The sequence below is a fragment of the Aquarana catesbeiana genome, linkage group LG03 (genome assembly GCF_042186555.1).
Source record: "Aquarana catesbeiana isolate 2022-GZ linkage group LG03, ASM4218655v1, whole genome shotgun sequence".
Lineage (NCBI taxonomy): Eukaryota > Metazoa > Chordata > Amphibia > Anura > Ranidae > Aquarana > Aquarana catesbeiana.
Genome location: NC_133326.1, coordinates 624831183 through 624848170, shown reverse-complemented (window position 1 = coordinate 624848170; position 16988 = coordinate 624831183). Strand labels below are relative to the sequence as shown.

General features: G+C 44.6%; 1 protein-coding gene across 3 annotated transcripts in view; it reads left to right on the top strand.

Moving 5' to 3' along the window:
* Positions 1 to 16988, top strand: part of CAMSAP3 (calmodulin regulated spectrin associated protein family member 3) — a 165092-nt gene that overhangs the window by 104021 nt on the left and 44083 nt on the right. For all 3 annotated transcript variants that reach the window (XM_073622378.1, XM_073622379.1, XM_073622380.1), the window contains exons 3-4: positions 4615 to 4743; positions 10448 to 10531. In XM_073622378.1, the coding sequence (XP_073478479.1) occupies positions 4615 to 4743; positions 10448 to 10531 (213 nt within the window). The remainder of the gene's footprint in view (positions 1 to 4614; positions 4744 to 10447; positions 10532 to 16988) is intronic.

The following is a 16988-nucleotide window of genomic DNA, read 5'->3' as shown; positions in this document are numbered from 1 at the left end:
TGAAAACTCCCATGATAAAAAACAGTGCCGGCCAGCAGATACAATTGGAAGCCCGACCTCCTAGTGAAACGGCGTGTTGTGTACCCTCCTCCCTTTGGAGGAGGGTATGTACTGACGTCACCATGCCGTTTCACTAGGAGGACGGGCTTCCTTTTTTATATGTTGTTTTTATTTTTTGATATAATTTACATCAATCCTAGCGCGGTTTTCTTCTTTTTTTGTTATTTAAAGTGGTTGTAACCCTAAAACAAAAGATAAAAAAAAATGAGCTGACCATGTTAATTATGGCTGCTGATCCACGATACTGTGGTGAGTTTACGCGCCCCTGTCGGCCCGCAGCATCTCCCTCTTCCCCTCCCTCCCTAAATGTCACCTCAGGAGTCTGCATGCCAGCCATCTCCTCCCTGCCCTGCCCCTCCCCTCCCGCCGCTATGGCTGTAAAGTCACTAATCCCAAATTCTGGAAGCCCCTCTGTTGTAGAAAGATATGCTGTGCAGTATCTGTGTTTTAAAAATGATGCCGCGAAATACCTAGTTTCAGACCGCTGTGCACTCACGTGACCTCCCACCACTCTCCTCCCGGCTGACGTCAATGGGGAATTTCAGCCCCTCCCACTGTAGTTCTTGGGGAAGCTGAGCTTTGGGAGGTCACGAGAGCGCACAGCAGCTCTCTGAAATAGGGTACTTTGCTGCATAATTTTTAAAAAACACAGCTACTGCACAGTATATATTTTTCTGTAACGGGGGATTTGTGACTTTACAACCACTCTAAGGCTAGGTTCACACCATACAGGTGCGACATATGGCACCCCATTCATTTCAGTGGGCTGCCCTAAGTGTCAGAAATGTGGAAAAGAAACCCCTGACCCCATTCCAAAAAATGCACCGCACTGAACTATACGGTGCTGCAGCACTATGTGGTGTGGCTTGAGCAAAAAATGTGCACGTTAGAAGATGCATGAGGGTGCTATTACCATTAATGCCTAACTGTCACGTGTCTGCTAAAGGGCAGTGTGGTTCTGTCCGTGTTGGGAAAGCATGCAATTTTGCATGTGTTCCTAACATGCGCAAGGTGTGTATCTATCCTAAACTGAAAGTTAAAGGAGAATTACACCCAGTGCTTGTCTGGCTGTACTTCTCCTATGGATCACAGGAGTGCAATCCGTTTTGCACTCCTGTGACCCGTTTTCAGCAGAGAGCGGGCTGAAGTCCGCTCTCTGCTGACATCACCAAGATCAGTCCAGGCACCGCGTCATCACGACAATAAAGTCTGGATCCGCCAGGTGCCTGGACGGACACCCGTCTCATCCTCTCAGTGAGCCGGTGAGAGCCTGAGACCACCGCTCCCCGCCCCCTCCACAGCTCAGCATTTCAGTGAGCATGGAGGAGGAGAGCCACTGACTGAGAGGCAGCAGCTCTCCGCTCAGGGGAGCTGAGAGAACTGAGCCATCAGCGGTGTTTGATGGCTCGGTTCTCAGTGCAGAGGCGCCGGGGGACAGATGCAACACTGGAATTATGCTGTATCCACCTAAGTAAGTATGAAATTGCAAAAAAAGAAAAAAAAACATACTTCTCTTTTAATTTGGTATTTAGCCCACGTTCACACTGAGGGCGGGATTGAAATTATGCGAGTTCAGCTTAACTTGCACAATTTCATACCTGCATTTCAGTGCGAGTTTGGGGGACGATTTGAAAGACATCTGTGCGGGTTCATGCACAGATGTGTATTGAAATCGCCCCCGAAGTCACCAAAAGTAGTGCGGTGCCACAAAGTCAGCGTCACACTGATTCGGACGGTGCCTTTGCCGGCACTAGGCTCTGATTTGACATGCGATTTGACATATCAAATCGCATGTCAAATCAGCCCGATATGAACGGGGGCTCAGGGTAATAAATTACTTCTGTGATTCTTTTTTTTTTTTTTTGGATACTCCATTGGCTTGACTCCATTTTGACCAGTTTTTTTCCAGCCAGGGCTCGATGGAATCCTAGGATTCCTTTAAAGATTGCTAGGGGTTCCCTGATCAATAAGCATTTTCTACCTCTCCTATTAGTAACCACTGACACCAATAATCTTTTTTAGCTATCTGTACGGGCAGGATTTTATCCAGTGACCACAAATGTAAAAAGAATACTTCCCAGAGACCACCACACTAATGTACCATGAGCTGTATATATAATAATCATTAACCACTTGCCGACCGAGCAGTGTAGCTTTACTGCTACAGTGTGGGCCGCCTGTGTAGAATCATGTTTGTATATACGTGATTCTGCATTTCCTGGTAGGGGGTACGCACATTTGCCCCCCCCCCGCTCCCCCCCCCCCCCCCCCCGGCTGTGCTGTAATAAATCGCAGCATATGCAGATCACCAGGTCCCAGCCAATGATTGAACGCCGGTGTTCTGTCAAAATAGCCAATTCATCGAGATTTCCAATCACGTCACTTCTGGTTACTGTAAAGCATCAGTAATTGGAGATTTAAGATGAGCTGCTGTTTTGAACCGTAAACACTCCGGTACATAATATAATGAGGGGACATTGTTAGTCGGCCCGATACTAACCAACAACATGGCCGCCTCCGAGGCAGCGACAACTTTTTCCTACTTAGCCGCTGTTCTGTCGAAACAACAAAGTCTTCGTGTACTGACAATTCGTCAAAATCTCCAATAACTGATGGTTTTACAGTAACTGGAGGTGGCGTGATTGGAGATCTCGATGAATAGACTATTTTGACAGAACACCGGCACCCAGTGATCAACTCTGAGCTTCCCCAAACACAGCCCTGTGAATGTAAACAACACAGAGCTGTGTTTAGTGACTGGGAATCTCCTTGTTTGCTCATTACCTGCTAAGCAAGGATTGAAAACAACTGGATCCCCAGTAATAGCAGCACACAGTACAAACATAAACACTTGTTAGGTACACATTTAATCCCTTGATTACCCTAGATGTTAAACCCTTCCTGCCCAGTGTCATTAGTAACAGTGCATATTTTTAGCACTGATCACTGTAATAATGTCACGGGTGATGTCAGTGGCAGATTGCCCGCCACACTATCGCAGTCCCGTTATAAGTCGCTGATTGCTGCCATTACTAACACAAAATAAAAAGAAATTCCATCATATACACCATAGTTTGTAGACGCTACAACTTTCACACAAACCAATCAATTTTTACCAAAGGCATGAAGCAGAATACATTTTGGCCAAAATTTATTAAGAGATTTTATTTTTTTATGGGATATATTTTATAGCCGAATGTAAAAAAATATAGTTTTTTTCAAAATTGTCGGCTTTTTTCATTCATAGACTAAAAAATAAAAAACCCAGAGGTGATCAAATACCACTAAAAGCTCTATTTGTGTGAAAATGTTATATATAGTTTCGGTACAGTGTTGCATGACTGAGCAATTGTTAGTTAAAGTAGCGCAGTGCCGCAAAGCAAAAAATGGCCTGGTCATGAAGGGGGTAAAAATCGTCCAGAGCTGAAGTGGTTAATAGGGGTTCCCTGAGACTGCAAAGGTATTTTAAATGTTCCTGGTAAAGAGGCTGATATAGACATTACACACAATGCAGATTGATATCACAGTAAACACCTTTGCCACACCCCTACCCACAATTTGCTGTAATTGGAGCAAGCACTCTGCTGCAAGGAGAGATAATTCTGCTGTTAAAAACAATTTAGATTAGGAAATTGTTCATAAACACAGACTTGTCTGTAGTAATCTCTAGAATTGTTGACCTGTCCAGTGTGGGTCACATGACCAGTGCTATGGCTTATCAGAGATTTTTAGCCATCGTTCACATTAAATGTGGTTTTGAAATCGCGTGACTGTACCTGAAATCGCACGAATTCAAAGCCACATGTCGTCGTGACTTCAGATGCGACTATGAAGACATCTGTGCGGTTTCATTCATAGATGTCTATCCAAGTTGCACCTGAAATCGCCAAAAGTAGTGCAGGAACTACTTTTTCAAATCAGTGCAGCACCGCAAGACTGGCGTCACACTGATTTGAATAGTACCATTGCCAACAATAGGGTGCAACTTGTCATGCGATTTGACTTGTCAAATCGCATGACAAGACGCTCCGGTGTGAATGGGGGCTTTCGCAGATTTGGCCAGGCAATGGCTGTGCTTGTTCATTGGTCCTTTTCTTTGCCAGGAAACATGTGGCCTGTACAATGGCACTGGTCATGTGATCAGCACCCAGAGGGTTGCCTAGGGTGGATTGTTTCTTTATTATTACTTGAGTTGGTGGAGAAAGGGGTGTGTATAAATTAAGGTTATACTAAAGGATATGGGTGAGCTAATCTGAAGGTGCCATAGACGATTATTGTACAGTCCTGCCAGTTTCAGACTGGTTGAAGGATGGTAAGTCATGGTAAGTCTTCTGGGGATCACAGCAGGCTGTTGCAGAGGATGGAGAATTTATTGGCAAGGCTGAATATATTGGCAGATTATACGCAATACATTTTCTGATGGGATCTAGGCGGTATGGAGCATGGCATTATTGGGGCAAAATTGTATGAATGGAAAGATGGTAAGGGACTGCATGGCGGATATTGGCCGTACCAGAAAATGATGAATATATTTTGCTGCTTTTGTTTCTGCAGAGTGCCCATCTTGCTGTCATTGACTCTCTGATGATTGTGTACTCAAGCCACTGCTCAGAGACCCTACCTGCCAGCGAAGAGCCTGGCCTGGCTGGAGTGGAGAGTAAGCTGCTTGCTTGGGTTGATAAGGTAGGTCATTAAAGCTGTTCTTTTGTTGTCAGTTAGGTTTGTCATCTCCTATATCTTAACACTATCTAAACTGTGTCTATTTTGCCTTCCTATGTTCCTCTCTTCCCCCTCAATAAACAAGCATTTTTTTTTTTAAATAAAACCTTCCCATTTTCATTATGTACCTTTTTTCTTTTTTCTTTTTTTTTTTTTTTTAGATGTAGTGAGATCATCATTGGGTTTCTGTACTTCTCTATGTAATGCAGGCAGATCATGGCTGGTGAGAGGGCCAGCAGGATGCTGTACATATATACAGTGCCTTGAAAAAGTATTCACACCCCTTGAAAATTTCCACATTTTGTCATGTTACAACCAAAAAATGTAAATGTATTTTATTGAGAAAGTGACAAATAATTGTGAACTAGAAGGAAAATGATAAATGTTTTTCGAGTTTTTTTACAAATAAATATGTGAAAAGTGTGGCGTGGATTTGTATTCAGCCCCCCTGAGGCAATACTTTGTAGAACCACCTTTCACTGCAATTACAGCTGCAAGTCTTTTTGGGGATGTCTCTACCAGATTTGCACATCTAGAGAGTGAAACTTTTGCCCATTCTTCTTTGCAAAATAGCTCAAACTCGGTCAAATTGGATGGAGAGCGTCTGTGAACAGCAATTTTCAAGTCTTGCCACAGATTCTCGATTGGATTTAGGTGTAGACTTTGACTGGGCCATTCTAACACATGAATATACTTTGATCTAAACCAGGGGTCTCCAAACTTTTTATCCCGAAGGCCACATTGTAGATTTTACAAATATTTACGGGCCGAAGAAATTATTTATTTATAAATAAATGAATAAAATTTAAATAATCTTATCATAGCCTTTCCGCATGTCTGTATCCCTGTCAGAGTCTCCTTGCACATTGTGCCCCATCAGAGCATTTCCACACATCTGTGTCCCCCATCAGAGCCTTTCAACATGTCTGTGTCCCCACCAGACCCTTCCACACATCTGTGTCCCCATTAGAGCCTTTCCGCACCTCTGTGTCCCCCATCAGAGTCTCCCAAATATCAGTGTCCCCATCAGAGTCTCCCCATCAACATTGTCCCCATCATCGGTGTCCCCAGTATCAGTCTCCCCAGTATCAGTGTCCCCAGCAGAGTTTGCAAATCCTCAGTGTCCCTGTCAGCAGTCTCCCCACAGTGTCCCCAGCAGTTTCCCCATCAACAGTGTCCCCAGCAGTCTCCCCATCAACAGTGTCCCCAGCAGTCTCCCCATCAACAGTGTCCCCAGCAGTCTCCCCATCAACAGTGTCCCCAGCAGTCTCCCCATCAACAGTGTCCCCAGCAGTCTCCCCATCAACAGTGTCCCCAGCAGTCTCCCCATCAACAGTGTCCCCAGCAGTCTCCCCATCAACAGTGTCCCCAGCAGTCTCCCCATCAACAGTGTCCCCAGCAGTCTCCCCATCAACAGTGTCCCCAGCAGTCTCCCCATCAACAGTGTCCCCAGCAGTCTCCCCATCAACAGTGTCCCCAGCAGTCTCCCCATCAACAGTGTCCCCAGCAGTCTCCCCATCAACTGTGTCCCCAGCAGTCTCCCCATCAACAGTGTCCCCAGCAGTCTCCCCATCAACAGTGTCCCCAGCAGTCTCCCCATCAACTGTGTCCCCAGCAGTCTCCCCATCAACAGTGTCCCCAGCAGTCTCCCCATCAACAGTGTCCCCAGCAGTCTCCCCATCAACTGTGTCCCCAGCAGTCTCCCCATCAACAGTGTCCCCAGCAGTCTCCCCATCAACAGTGTCCCCAGCAGTCTCCCCATCAACAGTGTCCCCAGCAGTCTCCCCATCAACAGTGTCCCCAGCAGTCTCCCCATCAACAGTGTCCCCAGCAGTCTTCCCACCAACAGTGTCCCCAGCAGTCTCCCCATCAACAGTGTCCCCAGCAGTCTCCCCATCAACAGTGTCCCCAGCAGTCTTCCCACCAACAGTGTCCCCAGCAGTCTCCCCACCAACAGTGTCCCCAGCAGTCTCCCCACCATTCGTGTCCCCAGCAGTCTCCCCACCATTCGTGTCCCCAGCAGTCTCCCCACCATTCGTGTCCCCAGCAGTCTCCCTACCATCAGTGTCCCCAGCAGTCTCCCTACCATCAGTGTCCCCAGCAGTCTCCCCGTCATCAGTGTCCCCACCAGTGTCCCCAGCAAGTCTCCCCATCATCCGCATCCCCAGCAGAGTCTCCTGTACATGTACATTTGCCTCTTGCCACTTGCCTCTTGCCTCCTGCCTCGAGCAGCTCTCCTGCACCTCCCGACTCCCGCCCGCTGTTACACACATGGAAGGATCTCTAATACAAACAGCGGGCGGGACGCCGGGAGGTGCCGCGCTGATGACCTCATTGATTGTTAGGACAGGCAGTCCCAGCAGCCAATTCTCAGCACAGCGTGGCAGCATGGGAGGGTGTGGGGGCATGGCTTTGTTTATGGGACCTGCCAGTCGTACTGCCGATCTGCTGCTTTTAAAGGCAGCAGATCGGCAATGCTATGAGTCTAGGTGAGCCGCGGGCCAGGGAAAAGGCACAAGTGGGCTGGATGTGGCCCGCGGGCCAGGGTTTGGAGACCCCTGATCTAAACCATTCCATTGTAGCTCTGGCTGTATGTTTAGGGTCGTTGTCCTGCTGGAAGGTGAACCTCTGCCCCAGTCTCAATTCTTTTGCAGACTCTAATGCCCCGTACACACGGTCGGATTTTCCGATGGAAAATGTCCGATCGGAGCGTGTTGTCGGAAATTCCGACCGTGTGTGGGCTCCATCGGACATTTTCCATCGGATTTTCTGACACACAAAGTTGGAGAGCAGGAGATAAAATTTTCCGACAACAAAATCCGTTGTCGGAAATTCCGATCGTGTGTACACAAATCCGACGGACAAAGTGCCACGCATGCTCAGAATAAATAAAGAGATGAAAGCTATTGGCCACTGCCCCGTTTATAGTCCCGACGTACATGTTTTACGTCACCGCGTTTAAAACGATCGGATTTTCCGACAACTTTGTGTGACCGTGTGTATGCAAGACAAGTTTGAGCCAACATCCGTCGGAAAAAAATCCTAGGATTTTGTTGTCGGAATGTCCGAACAAAGTCCGACCGTGTGTACAGGGCATAATAGGTTTTCTTCTAAGATTGCCCTGTATTTGGCTCCATCCATCTTCCCATCAACCCTGACCAGCTTCCCTGTCCCTGGTGAAGAAAAGCATCCCCACAACTTGATGCTGCCACCACCATGTTTCATGGTGGGGATGGTGTGTTCAGGGTGATGTGCAGTGTTAGTTTTCTGCCACACATAGCATTTTGCTTTTAAGCCTAAAAGTTCAATTTTGGGCTCATCTGACTAGAGCACCTTCTTCCACATGTTTGCTGTGTCCCCTGCATGACTTCTTGCAAACTGCAAACTGGACTTCTTATGGCTATCTTTCAACAATGGCTTTCTTCTTGCCACTCTTCCATAAAGTCCATATTTCTGGAGTGCATGACTAATAGTTGTCCTGTGGACAGATTCTCCTACCCGAGCTGTGGATCTCTGCAGCTCCTCCAGAGTTACCATGGGCCTCTTGGCTGCTTCTCTGATGAATGCTCTCCTTGCCCGGCCTGTCAGTTTAGGTGGACGGCCATGTCTTGTTAGGTTTGCAGTTGTGCCATACTCTTTCCATTTTCAGATGATGGATTGAACAGTACTCTGTGAGATGTTCAAAGCTTGGGATATTTTTTATAACCTAACCCTGCTTTAAACTTCTCCACAACTTTATCTCTGACCTGTCTGGTGTGTTCCTTGGCCTTCATGATGCGGTTTGTTCACTAAGGTTTTCTAACAAACCTCTGAGGGCTTCACAGAACAGCTGCATTTATACTGAGATTAAATTACACACAGGTGGACTATATCTACTAATTAGGTGACTTCTGAAGGCAATTGGTTCCACTAGATTTTAGTTAGGGGTATCAGAGTAAAGGGGCCTGAATACAAATGCACACCACATTTTTCAGATATTTATTTGTAAAAAACTGTGAAAACTATTTCTTATTTTCCTTCCACTTCACAATTATGTGCCACTTTGTGTTGGTCACATAAAATTCCAATATAATACACTTAAATTTTTGGTTGTAACATGACAAAATGTGAAAATTTCAAGGGGTATGATTACTTTTTCAAGGCACTGTAGCTTCCTGAAAACAGGGCTCTTTCACACCAGCCCACACCCCTAAAAACTATCAATATTTGCATGCATGCTAGTGTCCTATGTGTACGGGCCATGGAAGGTTGTTTACCTTTCTTTTTTTCTCCTTTATTAAAGTATCAAAATGACAAGTCATTAATTTCTTTGCATCTCTGTGAGGACCATCAGTGGCTTCAGGTGAGCTTTGGTACACTGCAGAAAAAATGCAGAATGTCTGCATTTTTATGCAACATGCTGCATCCCACCTCAAGGCAGCATTGTAGTGTGAACGGGGCACTTTGAGAACAATTTTCGTATGTGGCCTTGCGGTGACCTGCGTTGACCTGCGTTGACCAGGGGCAGAAAAAAAAGCAGATCACTGCACATGGTGTGAATGAGCTCTTACACGACGCAAGCCATGAATAAAGCTGAATATTTTTTTTACATGTTCTAGAACTAAGGGATCCAATTTATAAATGTTTTCACCCAAGATTCACACAATTTCTGCATATATCAGACAAATTTGTGAATTTTGGGTGAACATTGCGTGAATCTTGGGTAAAAAAAATGAAAAATAGACCCATAAACGTACTTATTCTACTATTTTGTATGGAAACAGAAGAGTTTAAAAGTTTTTTAAATTTACAAATGTCCTGCTTCAGACTCTTTCAGATGGCTGGTTGGGGGGCTGAGTCATGATTTTACCACCTGCCAGCTGGTCACCAGAATCGTAACAATACAGCCGGACAGGGTTGTACACGGCTCGCAGTTGCAACTTGGTCCTGCAATGCAAAACTGCTGTTCAGCAATTAAAAAATAAAAGTTAAAAAAGGGTGTTAAGGAGGCGTCAGCTGCTGATCTACCACCCTCTTGAAAGTGATCTACAGTGGATCTCTTTTCAGAGAGAGGGTGGTAAGTACCACTAATGTGACAAAAGCCTAAAGCCAGGTTCCCATCGGTGCACTGCGGTTTGGGTACAGTGCAATTGTATGCACATTTAGGTGCGAATTCAGGCAAAAATTCGGACCTGATTCGCACCTGAACTGGTGAACAGACACACACCAGACCTCATGCTGGGAACCACGGCCGCACATATGTGAACCCGGCCGAACAGTGAAGTTGTCCTTTGGCTTCGTTGCAGATAGTCCCTAGTTCCAAGCTTACGGTTGAACTAGTTTCCTTTTCTCCTTACATTTGTGTGATGGGCTATCTCTGCTGCCTCTCAGCTGGCTGTTGCTTTTCAGTTGACATTTCTGCTTATTGCTTCACCCAGGGAAAGAAATTCTCAACACTAATAATTATTACCAGCTTTTTGTGTAACAAAAGTGATCTTCGGGGCATAGTATTGAAACCTGGGCCTGATTCTGTCAATTGTAAAGTGTCAATGGGATGATTGCACCTGTTTCTTGAGACAAGTTCACTGACAAGAAAAGGACTATCCAGCTTAGTCAGGAAACCTTACAATACATCAAACATATATGATGTATATATCCCTATACATATCTCCTTATGTATTTCTACCAGATAAACCGCCAACTGTTGGAAGAGGCAGAGAGGGAACAAGAACGGAAACAGTTATCTGCCCCAGAGGGATCAAACCAGGCCGGGGTAAGGAACACGAGGCTACTTGACGTATTTGTGTGTGTGATTGATCCTAAACATCCTGAGCTATCTGTGTCTACCTGTACCCTGGAGGTGTAAATCTGTATGTTACGCCATGTGTCTGGTGCCCACTTTCTATATGCTCTAAGTGTTCATACAGCAATTTGCCCTGTATCCTGTACAATCTCAGTCTTTAGTCGCCCCCCCCTTTCCTACTACCAAACTACGTCATAAAGCTAATTTTTGTAATTTTTCCGGTTCTGTAGATATCTGACTCAATGGACAGTATGTATTATATGCTTAGATTACCTCTTCCTGTCTGCTGGTCTGTCTCTCAACTCTGTTTTCTCAGATTCCTCTTTTTTTTTTTCCCCTCCACCCTCATTTGTTCCCTTTGATCCATCTATGCTACCTAGTACTCCTGACTCTATGTAATGTTTCTGTTGTTCTCTGTATCTGTGCACATATCTCCATTACTCCCTGTGCACGATCTTTGTTACTTTCCAGCCTCTTCATTTTTTTTTTTTATCTTAAAGAAATTCTTTCCATGTTGGAAAATAGGAGCCCATTTGAAGAACTCTCCATAGTAACACAGCCCTTAAAGATGAATTCCAGGTATGGCATATTTTTACATAGTTACATTGGTACAGCTTGGACCAATGTAACTATGTATATACCATACTTGGCTGATGCCTCAGGAAGATGGAAATCACGGAAGTAGACACTGCCACTCCAGAGATCTCCACTTGGCTCCAGGTCCCATGCTGGTTGTCCAGCCTGATGCATCGTGAACACAAGAGGTTGGCCACCCAGCACAGACACCATTCAGACTCGCAGGGGTCTCAAACTGGCGGCCCTCCAGCTGTTGCAAAACTACAAGTCCCATGAGGCATTGCAAGGCTCACAGTTACAAGCACGACTCCCACAGGCAGAGGCATGATGGGACTTGGAGTTCTGCAACAGCTGGAGGGCCAGCAGTTTGAGACCCCTGATTCAGAGAATGCTTTGCATTTTCTGAATGAACGCAAAGCATTCTCTGATTGGAGTGCAGAATGTGGGTGTGATGGTGGAGAGCAATTGGACACCTCCAACTCGTCCAATCAGAGAATGCTTTTCATTCCATAAGAAAATGCAAAGAATTCTCTGAATGTCACCCATGCTGAGCGGGTGATTTCCCGTATTCAGGGTGTATTAGGCCTGCCGCTCAGCATGGGACCCAGAAGCAAGTAGAAATGACTGGAGTGGTGGTGTCTACTTCAGTGCTTTCTACCTTCCAGGAGCATCAGCCAGGTATGGTCCAAGCTGGATGTGACAATGTAAAAATATACCATACCTGGAATTCTTCATAAAAGCCCAGCTCCAGTTTAAATGTTTTGTTTAGATAGAGGGCAGAAAGGTTTTCGTTGCTGTCAGTACCCCAAATGGGAAGATTTTCCCCTCACTTTATGTGAGGAAAGTAAAGCAATAAAAGGATGTTGGCACCTCAAATTTGATTACATTTTTTATATTTTGTGACCTGTAATCAAAAATCGAACATGTTACGGGTGTTTAGAACCCTTTCTTTTCAGTTGGCATTCCAGGTCCCATGTCATTTGTATCAGTTTGAAATTGTTGTCCACTGGTGAAAAGCGAGTTTTAAGCGCCTCAAATGCATTGGTTAGTTGGTACAACACATTAGCACATGTCAAAAAATCAAAAATTCTTACAGGACATGAAGGCTAAGTTCAACTTTTCACAAAAAATCAAAAGGCTAACAATCAACAAATATCCTGGCCACCCCTCGGACCCCACTGCATATAGCACAGTGATGACCAGTGCTGCCGACGTAGCTACCGCACACTTCAATACACATAATGGCAAGCGCTCATTGGTCAGCACCGTGTGACTGTTCTAACCAAAAAGAAGCGCACTTGAGGCTTCCTCTTCTAGTAAAGTGTCCAAGAAGAAAGAGCTGCTTTTCATTGGTAAGTGCTGTCATGGGATTGCGCTGACCAATGGGCACTTGCCATTGCAAGCAATATGATAGATAGGCACTCCAGAACTGTGCATTGCGGCAAACAACCATTACACCGGCAGCACGGGGCATCACGGTCGCTATGTGCAGCAGGTCAGGAGGGGTGACCAGGATATCTGGAGTTAGTTCACCTTTTTATTTTCCGTGAAAAGGTGAATTTACCCTTTAAACTTTGTGCAGCTCTCATCCTTCTTATGCCCTATAGATTGTTTCAGGGACCCTTTGGAAAATCCCAGTTGACAAGTCCCGCCTTTAAAAGTTTTTTTTTTTTTCTCCTGATTTCTGTCTAATATGGGATCCAGCGTTCCATCAGCGCATTTTTGAGTATAGAAGGGTTCAGACCCCTGACAATGTTTTTATTGCTAGCCATGCCTCTCTGTCCCGTAGGAGAGCTGTATCCCTCATTTCTTGTAATCGTATCACAGAGACAAGAAGTTATGAAAAATGTTTCCAATGTGGTTACAGGCAGAAATACCCCAAACATTTTTTAACCCCTCACATAAAAAGGGCAAGAGTTGGCCTTTAACTATAATTATTCATTTTCCACACTGCTCTAATATTTGCCTGATGGGCAAAGTCCATTGATTGGTGTTGACCATGCTTCTCTATATGACCTACTATGGATGAACAGTGAAAGCAATTTTCACTTTGATCAGCACTGCAGGTGAGAAGTGCTCTCGCAGTCGGGAGAAGCCTGAAGTCAGGGAACCTCAGTGTTTTTATATAAAGACCCTGTAGATTTTTGGCACCAATAACTGTTATGGAGGTAAATTTTCCCCCAATATGCATTTGGCACTATGTTTTTACTGTATGTGATATTTTTGTGCATACTGTATTTGGGGCCAATTTACACCTCCCACACTAAAGCTTTGCAGCAGCAATGCATGAATTGGAGTGCACCACAATGCATGGTAAGGGATGACTGTGTATTGTAATGCACGCAGCAACACCTTCGACAAAAAAAGTGCATGTCCATTTTTTAATTTTTTTTTTTATGTAATGGAGCATTGCCAGCCCATTCATTTTAATGAGCTCTCCTAAAGGATAACTTCATTTTCTGGAGCATGTTACACCCATATTTATAATGTTTTATGTGTAACCTGCTCCAGTGCATGTCCTCCTCACCCCCTGATCCACACAACCCCCTTCCCATGACGGTGGGTGGTCTGTCACATTTTGAAATCTCCGGACGTGTCATTCCTTCACAGAAGTCTGTGAATAAGAGAACTACAAGTCCTATCTTCTATGATAGGAGAAGACGGCTTATAGTTCTTAAAGAACAGCGAGGGCGCTGATGAGCGCCTTTGCAGTTTATTCACAAGCCCTGTAGCTTTTAAACTGACAGCCCATACAGAGGTACAGGCTGAAAGCAGTAGGGTTTGTCTGCAGGAGCATTGCAGGCTCCTGAAGGAAGAAATAATAAATGAACACTTTTTTCCTGCAAAAATATTTGCATCCATTATTTTTTTCCCAAAAGTTAACTTAGCCTTTAATATTCCGTACTTGTTAACACACGAGAATACAAGATACACTAGGGGGTCAAGGTCTTAATAGGCCTTTACAATGCTAGTCATTAAATTATCACACCCAAAACAATAGATCTAACTTACTTGCCCTTCTTCTAAACTTTTCTCTAAATTTCAACCCAAAACCTTAACCCTAAAGTGTTAAAAAAATGTCAAAAAAGCTTTTTTGAAAGTTTCCTTTCCTTTTCACCTACCTCTAGTGTGCTAAGCTATCCCACCCTTCCCAGCTGAATACTTTGTGTTCAATCTGATCTCTGTCCTCTTCTTGAAAAAAGTATATTTTCTGGCCTTAACCTGGACCTGGAATATATATGCAGCAAGCAAAGTCAGAACCTGTGCATACTTGTTCTAGGTCAGCAACTTCTGGATCACTGAAGCCAGAGGATTAGCATGGTAGCCTGGAAGTTAGCAGTCTCAAAAGGAAAGATAGGTGGTGGTAGCCTCTATATTTCTCTCATGATGGGTTTACTTTAACCTAAGCTTGACTTATATAAATCTAATGCCCCGTACACACGGTCGGATTTTCCGATGGAAAATGTCCGATCGGAGCGTGTTGTCGGAAATTCCGACCGTGTGTGGGCTCCATCGGACATTTTCCATCGGATTTTCCGACACACAAATTTGGAGAGCAGGAGATAAAATTTTCCGACAACAAAATCCGTTGTCGGAAATTCCGATCGTATGTACACAAATCCGACGGACAAAGTGCCACGCATGCTCAGAATAAATAAAGAGATGAAAGCTATTGGCCACTGCCCCGTTTATAGTCCCGACGTACGTGTTTTACGTCACCGCGTTTAGAACGATCGGATTTTCCGACAACTTTGTGCGACCGTGTGTAGACAAAACAAGTTTGAGCCAACATCCGTCGGAAAAAATCCTAGGATTTTGTTGTCGGAATGTCCGAACAAAGTCCGACCGTGTGTACGCCCTATAACTCTTAAAGCTAAGCCCCATGTATGATCTCTACTGCATTCCTACATTGGTTTAGCTTGGACCAAAGTAAGGATGCATATCTCAAAGCTGAAGGACCTCTGGGAAAGCTAACAATTACTGTAGTAGTTAGCGCTACTATACAGTTAAAGCAGCAATTTTTGTGCTGAGTGATTTTTCCTGTGCACACTGACCACAGGGGTCACTCGCTCTGCACTGCTGCCTAGTATTTTTTCAATAAATACAAGACATTCTCTGATTGGACAAGGTGGAGATTGTGATGTCACCGCCCATCCTTTCTTAGAGTTACTGGGGATTTCCTACAATACACAGATAAAGCTTTGCATTCTTCTTCTTGAAAGTGTTGTGGTCTAGCAGTGTTTGCGGAATGGGGGGGGGGGGTGAATGCTATAAATCATTCTAACTCAGCAGGCAGAAACATTGTACATGCTCTTTGTACCCTGGGTTACAGGAGAAGCTAAAAAAAGCTTGATGAGCATTCTTCTTTAAAGGGTAAGAAGACATTCCCACAAATTTTTCTTGCCCTTTTGCCACCACCCTCTTTAGTAGGTGTAGCCCCCTTCCCAAATCATTATATTTAACAAAATATCACTCTGAGGCCCACAGTATTACTTACATCCTTCTGTTGGCTTTTTGATCTGACATTCATGACAGTGCACTTGGCCCCATATACTTTTATGGGGCAGGTCGACAGATTGGCTCCTATCTGTCTACCAGCCCCATTATAATATGGCCTGTTAGATTTCTATGGAGTTGGTAGTGGGATCAACTTCTACACATTTGCCTTTCCTATAGAAGCTTATGGGGCCCAACTGTGCAGACGCTGATGTTGGATGAAGAAGCTGATAGAGAGATGTATACAATGTTGTGGGCCTTGGAGCGAGATCTAGGCATGTATAGAGTTTTTATGAAGGGGGGAGGGTGGTCTTGATCTACTTAGGGGTATGGAGACAAAAGGGTAAATAAACAGTTGGAGAACTTTCTCACTTTTTGAAGCCAACATTTACAATCAGTGCAGAGTGTTGAAATGCTGTCTACGGATTGGATGCCCCCGCAGCGGTAATCTTCGGGTGCTGAGCGGGCGAATACGAGCTGAGGGACCTGTCATATGCAGTCATCAAGAGTGTCAACTATGACTGCGATTTCCACCCCCTCCTCTATTCGTAGAAGCTGCACTATAGCATTCATGATTAAAAAACGATCTATGAATGGAGGAGGTGGGCCTTTTCATTGTTTCGCCTTCCTCTATTCATATGTGGAAGCTATAGTAGAGCTTCTAGGAATGGAGGAAGGAAGCGGGAAAGGAGGGCATAGACAACACTCTTGATAAGTCCATATATCTCCATTTCCCTACGGGGGGGGGGGCAGCACCAGAAGAGTACTATTGGGGGGTAGAGGGGACCAGAGGGCTGTAGATTTCAACTAAACCCACAGCTAGCAGCATAATTGACACTTCACATTGATTGTAAGTATGGTCCCTTGTGCTGATTTTTTTTTTTTTTCGTCTAAACTTAGGCTTTAAGCTGGGCACTGTTAATAACACTGATGTTATCACATCCACTGTTATACTGAATCATGTGAATGCAAATCACGAGCATCGCACATTGGTGTGTTTGAAAAGAGTTTATGCTGCAGAGTGCTAACAAAAATTGTTGATCCTACATACAATGCACCAAAATATTTCTGATAAAAATTGTCCTAAATGTCCAAGCCAAATGCAACTGATCTGGTAGCAGGGGTGTCCTTTTTGTTTAAAGTGGAACACCCATATATATTTTCCTTTCCCGAGTCATTTGTCTTGGTATTTTGCTTTTTCTGTTGCTCTAAATCCCCCTTTTCAATAGCTTTTCCTGCATTTTTCTTGCCTACTTCTATTCTACCCCCATATTTTCCCTAGCTATTTATCTATTTTGTGTGCTGTTCATGAGAACAGGTGTACAGGTAATAGTTCAATCCAATTTATCCATCT